General features: G+C 37.9%; 1 protein-coding gene across 1 annotated transcript in view; it reads left to right on the top strand.

The window, feature by feature from the left end:
* GABRA3 (gamma-aminobutyric acid type A receptor alpha3 subunit) overlaps positions 1–18,065 on the top strand; it is a 97,191-nt gene that overhangs the window by 47,566 nt on the left and 31,560 nt on the right. The window contains exons 4-5 of the mRNA XM_006765691.2: positions 2,893–3,045; positions 13,242–13,453. Coding sequence (XP_006765754.2) covers positions 2,893–3,045; positions 13,242–13,453 — 365 coding nt within the window. The remainder of the gene's footprint in view (positions 1–2,892; positions 3,046–13,241; positions 13,454–18,065) is intronic.

Below are 18,065 nucleotides of genomic sequence, written 5' to 3'. Positions count from 1 at the left end.
CATGCCCATTGGTTATGCTTATATGCATGCATACAAGTCTTTCGGTTGATCTCTTACCGCCCCCCCTCCCCCAACCCTCTCCCAGGGTACCTGTGGTAGTTTGACAGTCTGTTCGATGCTTTGTTTTGTGCTCTAAGAGGGCACTTCAGCCTTACTTCTAGGTTCTGGTATTTTCAAAAAGGCATTCTTGTCTGTGGATAGTTGTGAGTCCATATTTTTGTGATTGGATACTAGAGCCTATATGTCCTATTCCACCATTTTGCTGATCTTAGTCACCCTCTTTGATTCTTTAGAAAGAGAGATAGAAAGACAGAAATTGAAGGAAAGAGGATATAAAAGGAAAGGATTGAATAAAATATATTCAGTCATTTAAGGCAAATGGGTAATTTGATAAGATTTTGCAAAGTCCACTTCCTTTGCCTTTCATTTCCAGAGAATATATCTAATTTATGAATAATATTTACTATATATTTTATTTATTAAATATTTCAGATTATAAAATATAGGTCAATAGACAGGAGTTTATGGGGTATGAGCCTAAGCTGGGGAAGGGGGGAAATTTCCCATGCTAATCAAAGTCCAATTGCCATTAAAAATAAATCTTCAATGCCTTCTCAGTGGAAAAAGAATGAAGGGAAGGACAGGGAGAAAAAAGAATAGAAATGGACATAGACAGGAAAGAAGTGAAGAGAGTAGGGAACAAAGACACAAATAAAAAGATTGAAAATAAACAGAGGGAAAGAAAAGAGAGACACTCCAAAGTTATAATGAAGAACACATTCCATAATTTTGTATGAGAATTATTTGCTAAATTAAAAATAAGCCTTATTTTTCATGTTCATATAAAAAGGTAGATTGTGAATACACATACAATATGTATTGTATTTTGAGCTTTGAGTAAACAGATGGTGCTTACTTAGTTTAGGTAGAAGGGAGTGGGTAGGGTAGGAAAGTGGGAAATTGCCTCATTTGGGAGACCTGCTAAAGCCAAATGTGGGTGGAGAAAAAGAGGTGAAAAATAAAAATCTCTGGCAAGAAAGATAATGGAGCAGTCAGATTGGATGGATCTTTGGGGATCATTTAAGAGAAGTTGGCCTTTATTCTTTGAGAGATGGTAGTCTTGAACAAAAGAGAGACCAAATCTGACTTACGTTTCAATATGATCATTTCGGCTGCTGTGCAAAGAATGCATTGAAGAGGGCAAGAACAGAAGCAAGACCAGTTTGAAAGCTTTTATAGTACTCTAGTGGCTTAGATCAGAGTGGTAGTGGTGGAGGTGGTGAGAAGTTGTCAAATTATGTATATATAGTATTTGGAGAAAGAACTGTCAATGTTTGGTGTTTGATTGGGTATCTGTGTGTGTATGCATGTATGTACATGAAGGTATGTACAAGGGGGAGAAAGAGAGAGAGAGAGAAAGAGAGAGAGAGAGAGAGAGAGAGAGAGAGAGAGAGAGAGAGAGGGAGTTCAATGATTATTCTAACTTTTAGAAGAATTTTATTTTGACCCGTGCTTCTGAGAGCTACCATATACTGAGATGGGGAAAATCTGTTGGACAAGCCAGTTGAAGGGGGTGAGAGATGGGGAGAGTAAAATCTATGACTTGGACATCTTAGGTCAAGGTACCTATTAGATCCCCAAGTGATGATGTATATGATGTATAATAGGTAATTGAATGCCTAGGTCCAAAATAGTGTAGTGAACCCTAAGTCTGTGTATGAAAGTACCACAAACTGGGTGGCTTAAAACAATAGAAATGTATTATCCCTCAGTTTTGGAGGCTACAAGTCTGAAACAACATGTTGGCAGAGTTTGTTTCTTTTGGAGGTTCTGAAGCAGAATCTGTTCTGTGCTTTTGTCTCTTAATTTCTGGAGGTTGCAGTCTTTGGCATTCCCTAGCTTGTGGATTTATCACTCCAATCTCTGCCTCTGCCATCACATGTCATATAACATCACCCTGTGTGTTTTTTTCTTTATAAGAGCACTAGAGGCCCGAAGCACAAAATTCATGCAAGGGGCTCAGCCCTTACAGCCCCTCGCAGCCTTGGCCCTTGCAGCCCCAGCTTCGTCCTGAAGGTCATCCAGACAGTCATTCTGCTATTTGGTCTAATTAGCATATTAGCCCTTTATTATATAGGATTATTCATAGTGTATTACAGCCCATCCTACTCCAGTATGACCTCATCATAACTAATTATATCTGCAACAACCCTATTTCTAAAGAAGGTCACATTATTAGGTACTCAGGGTTAGGACTTTACCATCTCTTTCCAGGAGACACAATTCAACTCATAACAAGTAAGGAAGCCCACTAAGAAGATATACATTGGGGATTGTCAGAGTTTGATGTATTATTTAAAGACACAGACTGAGACAGCAAAGGCAGTGATTGAGACAGAAAAGAGTACAAGTCCTGACATCCTCGAGTGTTTAGAAATGTGAAGGAATCAGCAAAGGAGACTGGAGAAGTAATGAGGTAGGGGGAAAACCAGAAGAGCATCATGGCCTAGAAATTCCTTGAAGAGAGTCATTCCAGGAGGATGGAGGGCTCGACTGTGTAAAATGCTTCAGACAAATCCAGTAAGAGCTATAATTAACTATTGAATTTAACAAAGGATAATAATTAGTACCTTCCTTACAGGGTTGTTGGAAGGGTGCAAAGTAAATACTCCCAAAACACTCAAAGTTTTTTGGCACATAGTAAGATCTTAATTATTTTTTAAAAAAATATTTTTTATTTATTTCACTACTTCATGAGATCTGGTTTCATGGATTTGGGAGGTGCCAGGATGTTTTGAATATAAGGTTAAGGAGCTTTGTGAACTGAATTGGAAGCCACCTCAATCCAATGTTTGTTCGGTTACATACCACCTAATTTTACTTTCTTTCCAGGAGAATATGTTGTCATGACAACCCACTTCCACCTCAAGAGAAAAATTGGCTACTTTGTGATCCAGACCTACTTGCCATGCATTATGACTGTCATTCTGTCACAAGTGTCTTTCTGGCTGAACAGAGAGTCTGTTCCGGCTCGCACAGTCTTTGGTGAGTGTCATTTTACAGAGAATGAAGCGGGGGGGAGACATTTTCAAAGTGTTATGATGGGCACTCAGAGTACGTGTGAGAAGGTAGAAGAACCATTACTGGAGATAATGGGAGCAACACCTTATCCCAGCATTAGTAACTGAGTCATTAGATCCTGGTATTTCAGACAACTAAACTCTTAACAAAGAAGTGGGAATAAGAAGAGTGTTGAAGTAGTAAGGTTACTGCAGTGCTTACTGTCTCAGTCAGGCTTCTTCCAAGATCTGGGGAGGGTTGGAGAGTTTAGTGAAAAAGAGGAAATTAATGAGCAGACTCCAGAAGGTGAAGGTTGGGAAACTAAACTGAAACAGAGAGGAGGATTGGAAGAATTTTTATAACCCATTTTTTTGTATGCACATATAACCTTGCTACTTCTCCTCTAGCCTTTTTGAAAGTATGAATCATCTGGTATTTAATAAAGGCTATACAGTTTGTAGGTTTTTTAATAGTACCTACAATCAGAGAAATTTTCTTCAATATAAATTTACTGATGTCTAGGGAAAGGCTTGTATATTATTACCACTTTTCCCTGGGAGAATTACAGCATATAACATTTTTCTGTTTCTGCACTGTAAGATTTTTTAGGAGATAAATATTAATTAACTATTTTAGTCTACTAAACTGCCTCCATGGCATGGTGGCTGTGAGTCATATACTTGGGTATGCTGCATATCCACACAGATGCCCAATATTTCCTACCAATTTTCTGAAGTTATACAGTGTACTTAAGTAGTAAATGATGTTTCAGAAAAAAAGCAGTATTTTAGGTCAGGTAGAGAAGGAGATAGCAATGGATAAAGAAACAGTAACCTATAAAGTAGGAAAAATAAAGTAGAAGGGTGTAGTATTATAGAAATCAAGAGAAGAAGAGTGTTTCAAGAAGCAGGGAATAATCACCTGGGATGAATTCTATTGTGTGTTTAGGTAACATGCAGATAGAAACTGTATGTTGAGCATGATGATATGATTGGTTGTTAGTGATTTTGAAAAGAATAGTTCTAGTGAAATGGGGGGAGCAGAATCTATATAGGAGTAGATTAAAGGTGCCCATTTTTGAAAATATAACAAATTAAATATCCTAAAAAATCTTTCTTTACAAATCCTAGAAAAGCTAGTGAAACATAGGAACCATCCTTTTTAAAAAATATCTGAGCTCATAAGAAATTAAAGGAAATACTCAGGGACTCATATAGTATAAGGAACTAAAACCTGGAGTGTTAATCACATGAGCTGATACTATTATATCAATATATTTTTATTAGTAAAAATATATCTATATTTTAAAATGCATTTTTATCAGAGAGGAAGGGAGAGGGAGAGAGAGATAGAAACATCAATGATGAGAGAGAATCATTGATCGCTGCCTCCTGCATGCTCCCACTAGGGATCGAGCCCACAACCCGGCCATGTGCCCTGATTGGGAATTGAACTGTGACCTCCTGGTTCATAGGTCTACATTCAACCACTGAGCCATGCTGGCCAGATAATAAAAAATATATCTTAAAAGAAAAGAATATTATGCTGAATGGAGGAAAGCAGACACAAATGAGTACATAGTGTATGATATTTATATGAAATGCTGGGGGAGGGGATCTAATCCATAGTGAAAGAAAGCAGAGCAGGGCATTAAAAAGGAATGAGGTGGTTACCTGGGGCCAAGAAGGGGATGAAATGGTCTCAAAGGAACTTTTGAGGTAATATAAGTACTCAATAGATGATACTTATGAGAGAGGGTATAGGGATAAACGGTGATGGAAGAATACTTGACTTGGGGTGGTGAATACACAATACAGTGTTCAGGTCATGTGTTGTGGCATTGAGCACCCAAAACCTGTACAATTTTGTTAACTAGTGTCACCCCAATAAATTCAATAAAAAGGAAAAAAAGAGTGGACATGGATATCACCTGTATTAGAAATATCACAGGAGCACAGATTATCACATGACTATGATTGTGTGTTGGACTAAGGAGTAATAGAGATCAAGGAAAATATAGACCCCTACCACTGGATATCTTGATTCTGAATGATCAACCAGCTTTTGAGAACCAAAATGGTATATACAATAGGAGAGTCAGGTTTCAGTTAAGATCAAAAGAGGAATGCGCATTTGGAGAAGAGGGTTAGAAGATAGGTGAATTTGCTTGTCATAGAGCAGCAGAGTTGGGGTGTTAGAAGATTTTGGAGAAAAATGTAGAAAGGGAATGGGGCACTGGGTCATATTTAGTAATGCACTTTGTAAAATATATTAAACCTGGCTGACAATAAATTAACAAAAATGCTTGCCCCTGTGGTGGTATCTGAGCTCAACAGGTTTATGAATTATGATTAATTCTGATTATCTATTGGGGAGAGTGTGTGCTCATTTTGAATACTGTAGTCTGAAACATTTTAGTTTTTGTATCCCTAAGACCTAATTCTGCAAGACACAGAATAGACAGTTAAAGCTAGGGAAAAGAAGAGAATAAGAACTATATTATTGACTAGAGACCTGCTGCACAAAATTTATGCACTCAGGGGGGGACCTCTTGGGGGATGTCTATGATGACTGCCGTCAGTCATCCCTCTCGCAGTCTGGGACCCCTTGCTCCTTACCGCTTGCCTGCTCACTGCTCCTTACTGCTCAGCTCACTGCTCCTTAGCGCTGTGGTGGAGGCGGGAGAGGTTCCTGCCACTACTGCTACACTCGCCAGCCAGGAGCCTGGCTTCTGGCTGAGTGGTGCTCCCCCTGGTGGGTGCACACTGACCACCAGGGTGCAGCTCCTACATTGAACATCTGCCCCCTGGTGGTCAGTGCGTATCATAGTGACCAGTCATTCCACCATTTGGTTGATTTTCATATGAGCCTTTTATTATATAGGATAATAACAACCTATAGTTACTATTAAAAAGTATATTATTCACTATGACAGAAGCAAATGTGGTGCATTCCATGGGCTATAGGCTGAGAAGAGCAGTTCCACTCATTACACATGAACTAGGTGCAGTGGTCACCAAACTTTCAGACCTCATGGACCACCAGTGGTCCACAGACCACCAGTTGGTGATGGTTGAACTAGGGGACTACTCCATTGTGTTCAGGTTTGAGAAAATAGTGACATTATCCATGGTCCTTACTCTCATGCAACTCATGGTTTGCTGTAACAGACTTGTTATTGAAGAAGTATACTACACTTTTAGAAGTGCTCAAAGGAAGTGAGGCAGGGCAGTCACAAAAACCTTTCTAGAAGAGTCTTGAAAGAGAAGCACTGGGTGACAGGCCTGTATCTCTTTTAAAATGCCATACCTCTTTGTCCATCCATTAAGTATACCAAATGCTTTACTGAGGATGCTAACAGCTTTGAGTAGCTAAGAGCACTTTACAAGATGACAGTTCTAATTAAGACCTAGAGGCCAGAGCTCTAAAAGTCTCTACTGAGATATGGCACAGAAACACTTATGTTTCAGAGTTTTTCTATCCATCCATTGGCATAGTGCTGTGAATATGTCAAGAGTGGACAACTGCATAAAGTGATAATCATAAATGAGGTAACTTGTTTCTCCCATGAATTACTCATTGCTTGTTGTGGTGAGTTACTGAATCTTGGATCCATTCTCAGAGCTTATAAGGCTATAAATTCAGATAGTTTGTTAATATGTACTAGCTATGTGGCTGATTCCTGAAAGGATGACTCTGCCTAATTTGTTCAAAGTTGCTCCTTTAGGGTATCTCTGTTTAAACTGTACTATCTCTTGCAGTATGGATTTTCATTTGTGTAGCAAATATTAGCAAGGTGATCAAGGAGGCAAGGTATGAGAGGAAGCCCCAGAGGCTGCAGTACACATGGCTAACTTTCTGGTGGAGTTAATAGGACTTATCTACTTTCTTTTTATATATAACATAGCTCACCCCATTTGGACTTCTTTCCATGCTCTATTTGATCTAGTTCATGAGGTTTACATTTCCATGCTCTTGAGCATACCAACACAAAGGTTTTGACTATTCTCCCTTCCCTAAGTCTGGATGACTTTGGATTACAGCAACTGCCTCATCACCATTCTGGGGGATGGAGAATATAGGGACTATTCATAGGAGAGAATAAAGGCACAAGGAAATTAAGATAATTACCTAAGATAAAAAGCAAGTAAGTGACAGAACTCAGGACTTCTGACTTCTACTACTGCTATCAATTATAAAAATATTATAATATTGTTTTAAATGTGTTTATAATCATATTTCTATAAATAGTCAGTAATTATGACAAGACTATTGTTAATAAAAATAGTAAAATTAGGGGTGATGTTAATTATAGAAGCTACTATTTATTGAGAGATTACCATGTGCCAGATATTGTGCTATGAGCTCTGCAAACATCACTGGATCCCCCAACAAATCTGAGTTTGGTATCATTGCACACAATTTACATATGATAAAACTGAGTCTGAGAGGGGTAAAACATCTTGTTCAAGGTCATATTAATAGTAAGTGGGATTGCCAGATTTTCAGTATATTTCATTCTGACTCTAAAATTTATATTGTTAACCACAACATTATAGAGATCAAATGTATATCTAAAATTTAAACAGATTAGAAAAAATAAATAGGGAGTGACGTCAGAGGAATGGCGGCATGAGAGAACCCCTTAGCCCCTCTCCCTGAAATTTCAACAAGTTAACCAACTATAATTCAACAAAGAAATCCCTGTTTAACACAGACACATGCCTAAGAGACCCACACATTGAAACATGTGGGCAATCAGGAATAAATAGGGAGCCAAGAAGGCAGGAAAGCACAGATGGCTCATAGCAACCTTGTAGGCTGGGAGCTCGTGGCTCAGCCTGGAAAGAGGAGAAAGCCAGTAGTAGCAAGTACTTCCTTCGCCAGGAGGAACAGAGATATGTGGCAGGAGAAGGGTGTATGAAGAGGGGAGGGGGGCAACCAAGCAGAGCAAGCAGCAAGGGAGCAAACAGTGTCTGAGTCAACAGAGCACAGGGTTCTACCATGCGGCTCTCATTGATGTACCACTGGTGGTTGTGTTTCAAAGAAACAGAACCACAGAGCCCTGCTGTGGCTTGGACTCCCAAAACTCACCTCCTGTTGCCCTAGGTGTCAGGTTCAGGGATGTAGCATCTGTAAACCAATAGCTGCTGCAGTAAGATTGCTATTTCCCTCTGTGAATGACCCCCAGGAGGGGGGCTTTGGGAAGACCCTGTGGAGGTCATTACAGTGAGGGCAAAACAAAACCCCACCCCCAAGCAGTGGGGATGTACTCTTACCAAAGCCATGGAGGTCAAGACTGGGAGATCAGAGGGGTAAAAAAAAATCTTGTGATTCAGTGCCATCTACTGGAAAAATAATATATAGACAGAGATAAATGCATAGGCAAAGAAGAACGGCAAATACTATGAGTAACCATAGTAATGAGGATGATGAGAAAGAATATGAAAAATTTCCAGAAAGCATGCTGGAACACATGGAAATATGTAATAAAAATGTCAGAGATTTCAAGATTCAGTTCTGAAAATACTCAATAAGATGTGATAAAATACAGACAGATGATTTAGTGCACTCAGAAAACAAATCAATGAACAAAATGAGTATTTTATCAAAGAGATTGAAACTTTATAAAGAACCAAACAGAAATCCTGGAAATGAAGCATTCAATTAAGGAGATTAAGAGTAAACTACTGAGCATAGAAAACAGAGCTTACCACATAGTGGAAAGAATTATGATATTGAAGGTAAGAATCCAGAAATGATGCAGAGGGAGGAGAAGAGAGACCTGAGCATAAAGAAAAATGAAAGACTTCTATGAGAACTATCTGAATCCATCAGAAAAAGCAATATTATAATTATATGCATTGCAGAGGAAGAAGAAATGGAGCAGGGGACAGAGTCTATTCAAACAAATAGTGGATGAGAACTTCCCAAATCTATGGAAAGAACTAGATCCTCGAATCCAAGAAGCAAACAGCATCTAGTTACCTTAATCCAAAGAGATCCTCTCCAAGGCAGTTGGTATTAAAACTGTAAAAAATTAGTGAGAAAGAAAAAATTCTCAAAGCATCCAGGGAAAAGAAGGAAGTGACCTACAAAGGAAAACCCATCAGAATTTCATCTGATTTCTCAGCAAAAACTCTACAAGCCAAAAGACAATGGAACAAAATACTCAAGTTCTGAAAGAGAGAAATTACCAGCCATGAATAATATATCCAGCAAATTATCCTGTAAATACGAAGGAGGAATAAAGACATTCCCAGACATACAGAATCTGAAGGATTTTATCACCAGAAAACCTTCATTGCAGGAAATATTCAAGGAAGTTATTCTATCTGAAACAAAGAACATAAGGTTATAACACTATGAGTAAGATCAACAAAAATCTTATAGCAAAAACAGGGATAATTAGTGATGACAAAAACTTAAAAGGGGAGGGAATAAAGGTCTGAACTGGCAAAGGAGGATGAAGATCAGATGTATTCAAAAGAAAAAAAAAACTTTGGTGTATATGCAACTTTATTTTTTATAAACCTAATGGTAGTCACACACAAAAATCCCCAAACCAGGTCACATAGCTTACAAAAAAGAGGAAACAGAGGAAAGGGTATGGAATACCATCAAACAAAAACAACAGACAGAAACAGAAAGGAAAAGAACCAATGGAGCCACAACACTACCAAAAAATAAAATATAAAATAGCTATAGGAAATCCTCATATCAATAATTACCCTGAAGGTAAGTGGTCTGAATTCACCAATAAAGAGGCACATAGTAGAGTGGAACAAAAATCAAAACACAGCCATATTCTGCCTACAAAGAGACACATCTAAGCTGCAAAGACGAAGGTAGAGTCAAAGTAAAAGGGTGGAAAATGATTCACCAAGCAAATAACATCCACATAAAAACAAGTAAAGCCATACTTACATCTGACAAAATAGATTTAAAGAAAACAAAGATAAGGAGAGACAAAGATGGACATTTTATAATGATAAAGGGGCATTACATCATGAAAACATAACACTTCTTAATATATATGCACCCAAACAGAGAGCACTGAAATATACAAAACAACTACTCACAGAACTAAAGGGAGAAACAGATCAAAACACAATCATAGTTGGGGACTTTAATACTCTATTGACAGCTCTAGAGAAATCAAGCAAACAGAAAATCATAAAGAAATATCACCCTTAAATGAATCACTATACCAAATGAACACAATAGACATTTATACAACCTTTCATCACAGAACATTAGATTAGATTCTTCTCCACTGCACATGGAACATTCTCAAGGATAGACCATAGGTTGGGTCACATAACAAGCATCAACAAATTAAAGAAGATTGAAGTTATACAAAACATATTCTTTGACCACAATGACTTGAAATTAGAAATCAACTACAAAAACGAAGCAAAGAAGCCCAAAAGTATGTGGAGATTAAACAACATACTACTGAAAAATGACTGGGTCAAAGAAGAAATAAAAGATGAGATCAAAAGATATGTAGACAAGTGAGAATGACAATACAACATATCAAAACTTCTGTGATGTGACGAAAGCAGTAATGAGAGGGAAATTTATATCATTACAGGCCTATCTCAAGAAACAAGAGAAATCCCAAGTAAACAACCTAATATCAAATCTTAAAGAGCTAGAAAAAGAAGAATAAAAGCAACTCAAAATCAGCAGAATAAAGGAAATAATAAAATTAGAGAAGAATTGAATGAAATAGAGAACAAAAAGATTATACAAAAAATTAATAAAACAAAGAGCTGGTTCTTTGAGAAATTTATAAAATTGACAAACCCCTGGCTAAACTCACTAAGGAAAAAAGGGAAAAGACCCATATAAAATTCAGAAATGGTAGAGAAGTCACCACAGACATCACAGATAAACAAAGGATCATACTAGAACATTATGAAAGAATATATGCCACAAAATTCAATAACCTGGAAAAAGTTCCTAGAAATATATACTAGTAACCTTCCTAGACTAAAACATTAAGAATTAGAAAATATAAATAGACCAATCAGCAGTGATTAAATTGAAGCAACCATAAAAAGTCTCCCAAAAAGTAAAAGTCCAGGACCAGATGGCTTCACCAGTGAATTCTACCAAACATTCAAACTCTTCCAAAAAATTGAAGAAGAGGCAGTACTTCTTAACACATTCTATGAGGCCAATGTAACCCTGATACCAAAATCTGGCAAAGATAACACAAAAAATGAAAACTACAGACCCATATAAGGGAACCTTCATTCACTGCTAGTGGGAATGTAGATTGGTACAACCACTATGAAAAGCAGTCTGGTGATTCCTCAAAAAATTAAAAATAGAGCTACCATATGACTCAGCAATACTTCTCTTGGGTATATAACTGAAAAACTAGAAATCATGTATTCGCAAAGATATATGCAACCCTATGTTTATTGTAGCATTACTCATGGTGGCCAAGACATGAAAACAACCAAAGTGTCATGTGATAGAGGACTGGATAAAGAATATGTACTAATAAAGGGTGAGATACTGCCATTTGCAACAACATGGATAAACCTTGAGAATATTGTGCTAAGTGAAATAAGTCAGTCAGAAAAAGCTGAGTTATATGATTTCACTCATATTCTATATAAAAAAGAGGTAATATGCAAATGCAAATTGACCATCACACCCTTGCACAAGATGACTGCCACAAGATGGCCAGCAGGGGAAGGCAGTTATGGGTGATCAGGCCAGCAAGGGAGGGCATTTGGGGAGGGGGGGTTGGGAGGAACTAGGCTGACAGGAGAGGGCAGTTAGGGGTGACTGGGCTGGCAGGGATGGGGGTGGTTAGGGGTGATGAGGCAGGCAGGCAGAGGGGTTAGGAGCAATGAGATAGGCAGGCAGAGTGGTTAGGGGCAATCGCCAGCAGAGGGGGGCAGTTAGGGGCAACCAGGCAGGCAGGCAAGTGAGCAATTAGGAGCTAGTGGTCCAGGATTGTGAGAGGGATGTCTGACTGCTGGTTTAGGCGGGGATCGGGCCTAAACCGGCAGTCAGTCATCCCTCAAGGGGTCCCGATTGGAGAGGGTGCAGGCCGGGCTGAGGGGACCCCCCTTTGAATGTATTTTGTACACCAGGCCTATGTGGGATAGAAAATGGAAACTCATGAACACAAACAGTGGTGTGGTGGTTGCCATATGGAAGGGGGTTGGGGGATTAGGGGGTCCTAATATATGGTGACAGGAGAAGATTTGACCTTGGGTGATAAGCACATGGCACAATATACAGATCTTGTAACCAGAAACACACACTTGAAACCAATATGTTCATGTTGGCCAACGTAAACCCAATAAATTTAATAAATAAATATAATTTTAAAGAGAATAAAGAAAAGTATTTAATTCAGGTTATTAATACCAAGAAAAAGAATCAATTGACCTAAAAGTGAGCTCTGGTTTGGCAAAAACTCACAAGAATAACTATTGGAATAGCTTTGGTTGTCCATGAAGCTCAGTCAGTAAGACCTAGACTGTGATGCAACTAAAGAATCATTTCCACAATAGTTTGTTGCATTATTAGGATAATAGTGTCCATGATAATGGAAGTGAATAGCCTACTGACCTCAGACCATGTCCTTAGTCTTGGGCTCAGCTCTGGGCTGTTTGGAAGAGAATTACCAGAATGAGGGAGGAGAAACAAGAGAAGGAACTATGTTCATTCTGGAGATAAACAGATTCATGAGGAACCATAGTGACCCTGTTCAAATTTTTAAGGCTTGTCCTGCAAAGGAGGGAACAAACTTTTCTTTCCTGTCTTGCTAGAGAAAGAACTCTGAGATCAGTCAATGGACCAGGAATTAGAAGAAGGCAATTTCAGCTCATGAGAGAAATTTTCTCTAATTAAAATTATTCCTTACAATAAAATATGTTACCTACTCTTCAATGGAAATGTTTAAGCAGAGGCTAGAAGATAACTTTTAGAATCGTTATACTGGAGATCCCTATTGCTGTGAGAATTGGGATGGGGTGGTTACTAGGTAGAACCATCCCACTTTTACATTCTCTGTTTTTATTTTAAAGGGAATGTTTGAGTGGAGGGTGGGTATAGCTCCTCCTTTTAAGTAGAAAGTTGGTGATCTAATTGAATATGCTCTAAGTGTCTTTGATTGGCAACTGGGTTCTTATCTTCTCTCTCCCCAGGTGTCACCACTGTTCTTACCATGACCACCCTGAGTATCAGTGCCAGAAACTCCTTACCTAAAGTGGCATATGCGACGGCCATGGACTGGTTCATAGCCGTCTGTTATGCCTTTGTATTTTCTGCGCTGATTGAATTTGCTACTGTCAACTACTTCACCAAGAGGAGTTGGGCTTGGGAAGGCAAGAAGGTGCCAGAGGCCCTGGAGATGAAGGTGAGATACAGCATGGGTTGGGGCTGGGAAACACTCCTGAGAGAACTGTATTGTAACCAGGAGTGGGCAGCCTGCAGCCTGTGGGAACTGACCAAGGCTGTGTGCTATTCACTGGGGTCATCAATCCATTTCTCAACTGGAGTGCTTCTTGGCAATGTGGGGTGTTTTCTGGGGGCAAAGAAAAGAGGGTATGTATCATAGAGGACTGATACCTGGTGGTGAGGGACCAAACCTAAATGTGATACTGCTAGACTCAAAGGGAACCCTTTGTATTTACAAAGTCAACCAGAAGAGTGGACTTTACTTTCAACCCAGCCCCTCACTTTCCAGTATGTTCCCATTACAATCAAACCAAAGTGATCATCATTCCTTCTGTGTCTTTGCTTAATTTTTTATTCTATCTGGAGCATTCTTTTTTTTTTTCCTGCCTGGTGAAGACCTATTCATTCTTCATGACCCAGAGGAAATTCGATTTTCTTCACAGAGCCTTTTCAGAACAGCAAGATAACTTTAGCTTTTCTTGGGGTTGGGTGGCGTAGGGAGATTGCTCTTGATATTAAAAGCATATTTGTGTTAGTGTTATTGGCCTCTGCCCTAGACTAATCTTCTTGAGGGCAGAGGCTTGTCTGCACCATCTTTATAACTAGCCAGCATTCTTTTACAGCATCTGACTCAATAAAAACTAAACAAATGTTAATTGGATCAGTGGACAGATAAGAAGAAAGAAAAAAAGGAGAGAAAAAATAAACCACTGGAATTTGGTAGGAATAAAACAATAGTACAGTGAAATCAAGATTTTTGTCCTTGGCTAATTTAAGAGTCAGATCTCTAGATCTAAATGAAGACTATCCAAAGACACTAAAATAACCTGGTAGATGTGGTCACAGAACCATTCCAGTACTCTTTGAAGAATCATGGAGCAGAGAAAAGATAATGAAGTGTATTTTTTTCAAACTGGAAGAAAATATATATATTCCATAGGATACAGATTGGTGAGTTGACCAAATTTTAAAATAGATTTTAACTATTTAGATAGAATTTATGAACTCCTTACTATAAATTATGAGAAATAAGCATGTTTCTATTTCTTCCATCTATTATAACATAGGGATTTTTTGGTTAATTTTATTATCATACTTAGTCTAGTTGTTACCTTTGTATCCTTAAAATATTTATCTATGTAATACTTGATTTATCAGCTATGGACAGGGTCTATTGACCCCTCACTCACTATATGATATAAAAATTAGCATACCAGTACTTATCCTAGCTTTTACCTCGTCTCTCTACCAGTCCCCAACATCTACCAAATTTGATTTATTTTACTACCATTTCTGAATTGACGATTTTATATAACTTATATGCTATTATGCAGACATAATTCTTATAGTTGATTAGTCATAGTTTAATACATTTAAATGAATTATCTTCTCAAAATAGTCCTTTTATTCATTTTTTCATTCATTGCTTAGTTAACAGGCTATCCTCAGAAGTTTCTTTAAGAAGGCTCATGGGAACCATATTTCCTACTATCTTCCATGTGTAAAACTGTCAATTATATGCATACTTGAATTATAGTTAGGCTGTTTTACAATTCATAAGTGACATTTTCTTTCTCTGATGTCCATGTAGATATTGAATGTTGTTATGAAGAAATTTAAAATCAACCTGAGAATATTGTACATAATAGAGGACTTGATTTTATGGCCTAGCCAATATGCATGTTTCTTTTATTTACAAATTCTAGTTATTTGACAATGATATATATTGATCCATCTGTATGAAGTTTTCCCAGGACAGCATATTAACCTTTAAGCCAATAGATTTACAGTTATCTTTGTTACAGGAAAGCTTTCCTAATACATATCTTTGTTCTGTTCTCTTCCTAGAAGCACAAATTATATATATAATTGAAATTTGTCTTTCATATCTACCATTTTCCCTAATAACTTTTAAGTGTTATTTTCTGTTTTCCCTAATAAATTTTAACTATTATTTTCCATTTCATTTTGCTCATTTCTCTCAAGCCTATCTTCCATATCTCTATTTTTCACCACAATTTCACATTTATTTGTGTGGTAATATTTTTATTTTTTTACATTCAATATTATTTTATATTAGCTTCAGGTGTACAGCACAGTAGTTAGGCAATTATATATGTTACAAAGTGTTCTCCCTATATTTCCAGGACCCACGTGGCACCATACATAGTTATTACGATATTGTTGACTATATTCTCTATGTTGAACTTTACATCTCTATGACTATTCTTAATCTACCAATGTGTATGTCTCAATCCCTTCACATTTTTCACCCAATCTCCCAACACCTCTCCCATCTGGTAACCCTCAGTCTGCTCTTCATTCTCTCCGTGTGAGTCTGTTTATGTTTTGTTTGTTCATTTATTTTATTCTTTAGATTCCAAAAATAAGTGAAATCATAATGTATTTTTCTTTCTCTGAATGACTTATTTCACTGAGCATTTCATCCTCTAGGTCCATCCATGCTGTCACAAATGGTAAGATTACATTCTTTTTTATGGCCAAATGATATTCCATTGTATATATATGTACCTCCATTCTTTATCCACTCGTCTATTAATGAGCACTTGGATTGCTTCCATATCCTGGCACTTATAAATAATGCTGCAATGAACATAGAGTTGCATATATTCTTTCCAATTAATATTTTAGGTTTCTTTGTATAAATCCATAGAAGTAAAATTTCTGGGTCATAGGAAATTCAATTTTTGAATTTTAAAAGAAATTCTATACTGTTTTCCACAGTGGCAGCACCAATCTGCATTTCCACCAACAGTACACAAGGGTTCCCTTCCCTCCACATCTTCACCAACACTTATCATTTGTGCATTTATTGATAATAGCCATTCTGACAGGTAACTTGCATTTCTCTAACAATTGGTGACATTGAGCATCTTTTCATATGTCTGTTAGCCAGCTGTATGTCCTCTTTGGAGAAGTGTCTATTCAAGAGCTCTGCTCGTTGAATAATTGGGTTGTTTGTGTTTTTGGTGTTGTGTTGTATGAGTTTCTTATAAATTTTGGATATTAACCCTTTATCAGAGGTCTCATTGGCGAATGTGTTCTCGCATTCAGTGGGTTGTCTTTTCATTTTGTTTCCTTTGCTGTACCAAAACTTTTTAGTTTGATGTAGTCTCATTTGTTTATTTTTCTTTTGTTTCCCTTCCCTGTGAAAATATATCAGAAAAAAAGATTGCTAAGAGAAATATCAGATATTTTACTGCCTTTGTTTTTTTTCTAGGAATTTTATGGTTTTGAGTCTTACATTTAAATCTTTAATGCAGTTTGAGTTTATTTTTGTATATGATGAGGAAGGTGTTCTAGTTTCATTTTTGCATGGCAAATTTTCCCAGCACCATTTATTAAACAGACTCTCTTTGCTCCATTATATGCTCTTGCCTCCTTTGTCAAATACTAATCTATATATATAAAAACCTAAGTGACCATCCAACTCTTCAACCGTTCAACCCTCAGACCAGTAGCCATGATGCGCACTGACCACAAAAGGGCAGATGCTCAATGCAGGAGCTGCCGAGCTGCAGTGACTTGGCAGCTGTGGTTCTTGGGTGATGCACCCAGAACCAAAGAGGGAACTGTGCACAAATCTGTGCACCAGGCCTCTAGTTTATAAAAGTGTGAGTTTATTTATGGGCTCTCAATACTGCTGCATTGGTCTATATGTCTGTTTTTATGCCAATACTATACTGTGAAATCAGGTAGTGTGATACCTCCAACTTTCTTCTTCATTCTCAACATTGCTGTGGCTACTCAGGGTCTTTGTGGTTCCATATATATTTTTGGACTATTTATTCTTGTTCTGTGAAATAATCCATTGGTATTTTGATAAGAATTGCATTGAATCTTTAGATTTCTCTAGGACATTTTAATAATGTTAATTCTTGCACTCAGGGGATGTCGGACTGCCAGTTTCGGCCTGATCCCCACAGGCCAGGCCAAGGGACCCCACCTGCCGGAGGGGCCCTGCTCACTCCACAGATGCCCTTCAAGCCCTGGCATTGTCCCAGGTGTGGCCGGCCAGGGAGGGACCATGGGTGGTTGACTCCAGGGCATGTCCATCCTGTCTCACCCAGTCCAGCCCCATTATTTGTTCTGTGAAATAATCCATTGGTATTTTGATAAGAATTGCATTGAATCTTTAGATTTCTCTAGGACATTTTAATAATGTTAATTCTTCTTACCCATGAGCATGGTATGTGCTTCCATTTAACTGTATTTTCTGCATTTCTTTCTTCGGTGTCTTGTAATTTTCCAAATACAAGTCTTTTATCTCCTTGGGTTAAATTTGTTCCTAGGTATTTTTTTTTTTTACACAATTGTAATACAATTGTTCTTGTAGTTTCCATTTCTGATAGTTCATTATCTACACTAATAAAAGAGAAACATGGTAATTGGCGTACGACCGCTACCCTTTTCATTGGCTAATCAGCAAGATATGCAAATTAACTGTCAGCCAAGATGGCGGCCGGCAGCCAGGCAGCTTGAAACTAACATGAGGCTTGCTTGCCTCAGTGACGGAGGAAACCAACGTTCCCCACCTGCGGCTGCAGGCC

This window comes from Myotis davidii, unplaced genomic scaffold (assembly GCF_000327345.1).
Source record: "Myotis davidii unplaced genomic scaffold, ASM32734v1 scaffold1540, whole genome shotgun sequence".
Taxonomy (NCBI): Eukaryota; Metazoa; Chordata; class Mammalia; order Chiroptera; family Vespertilionidae; genus Myotis; species Myotis davidii.
This window is presented reverse-complemented; position numbering and strand designations above follow the sequence as displayed.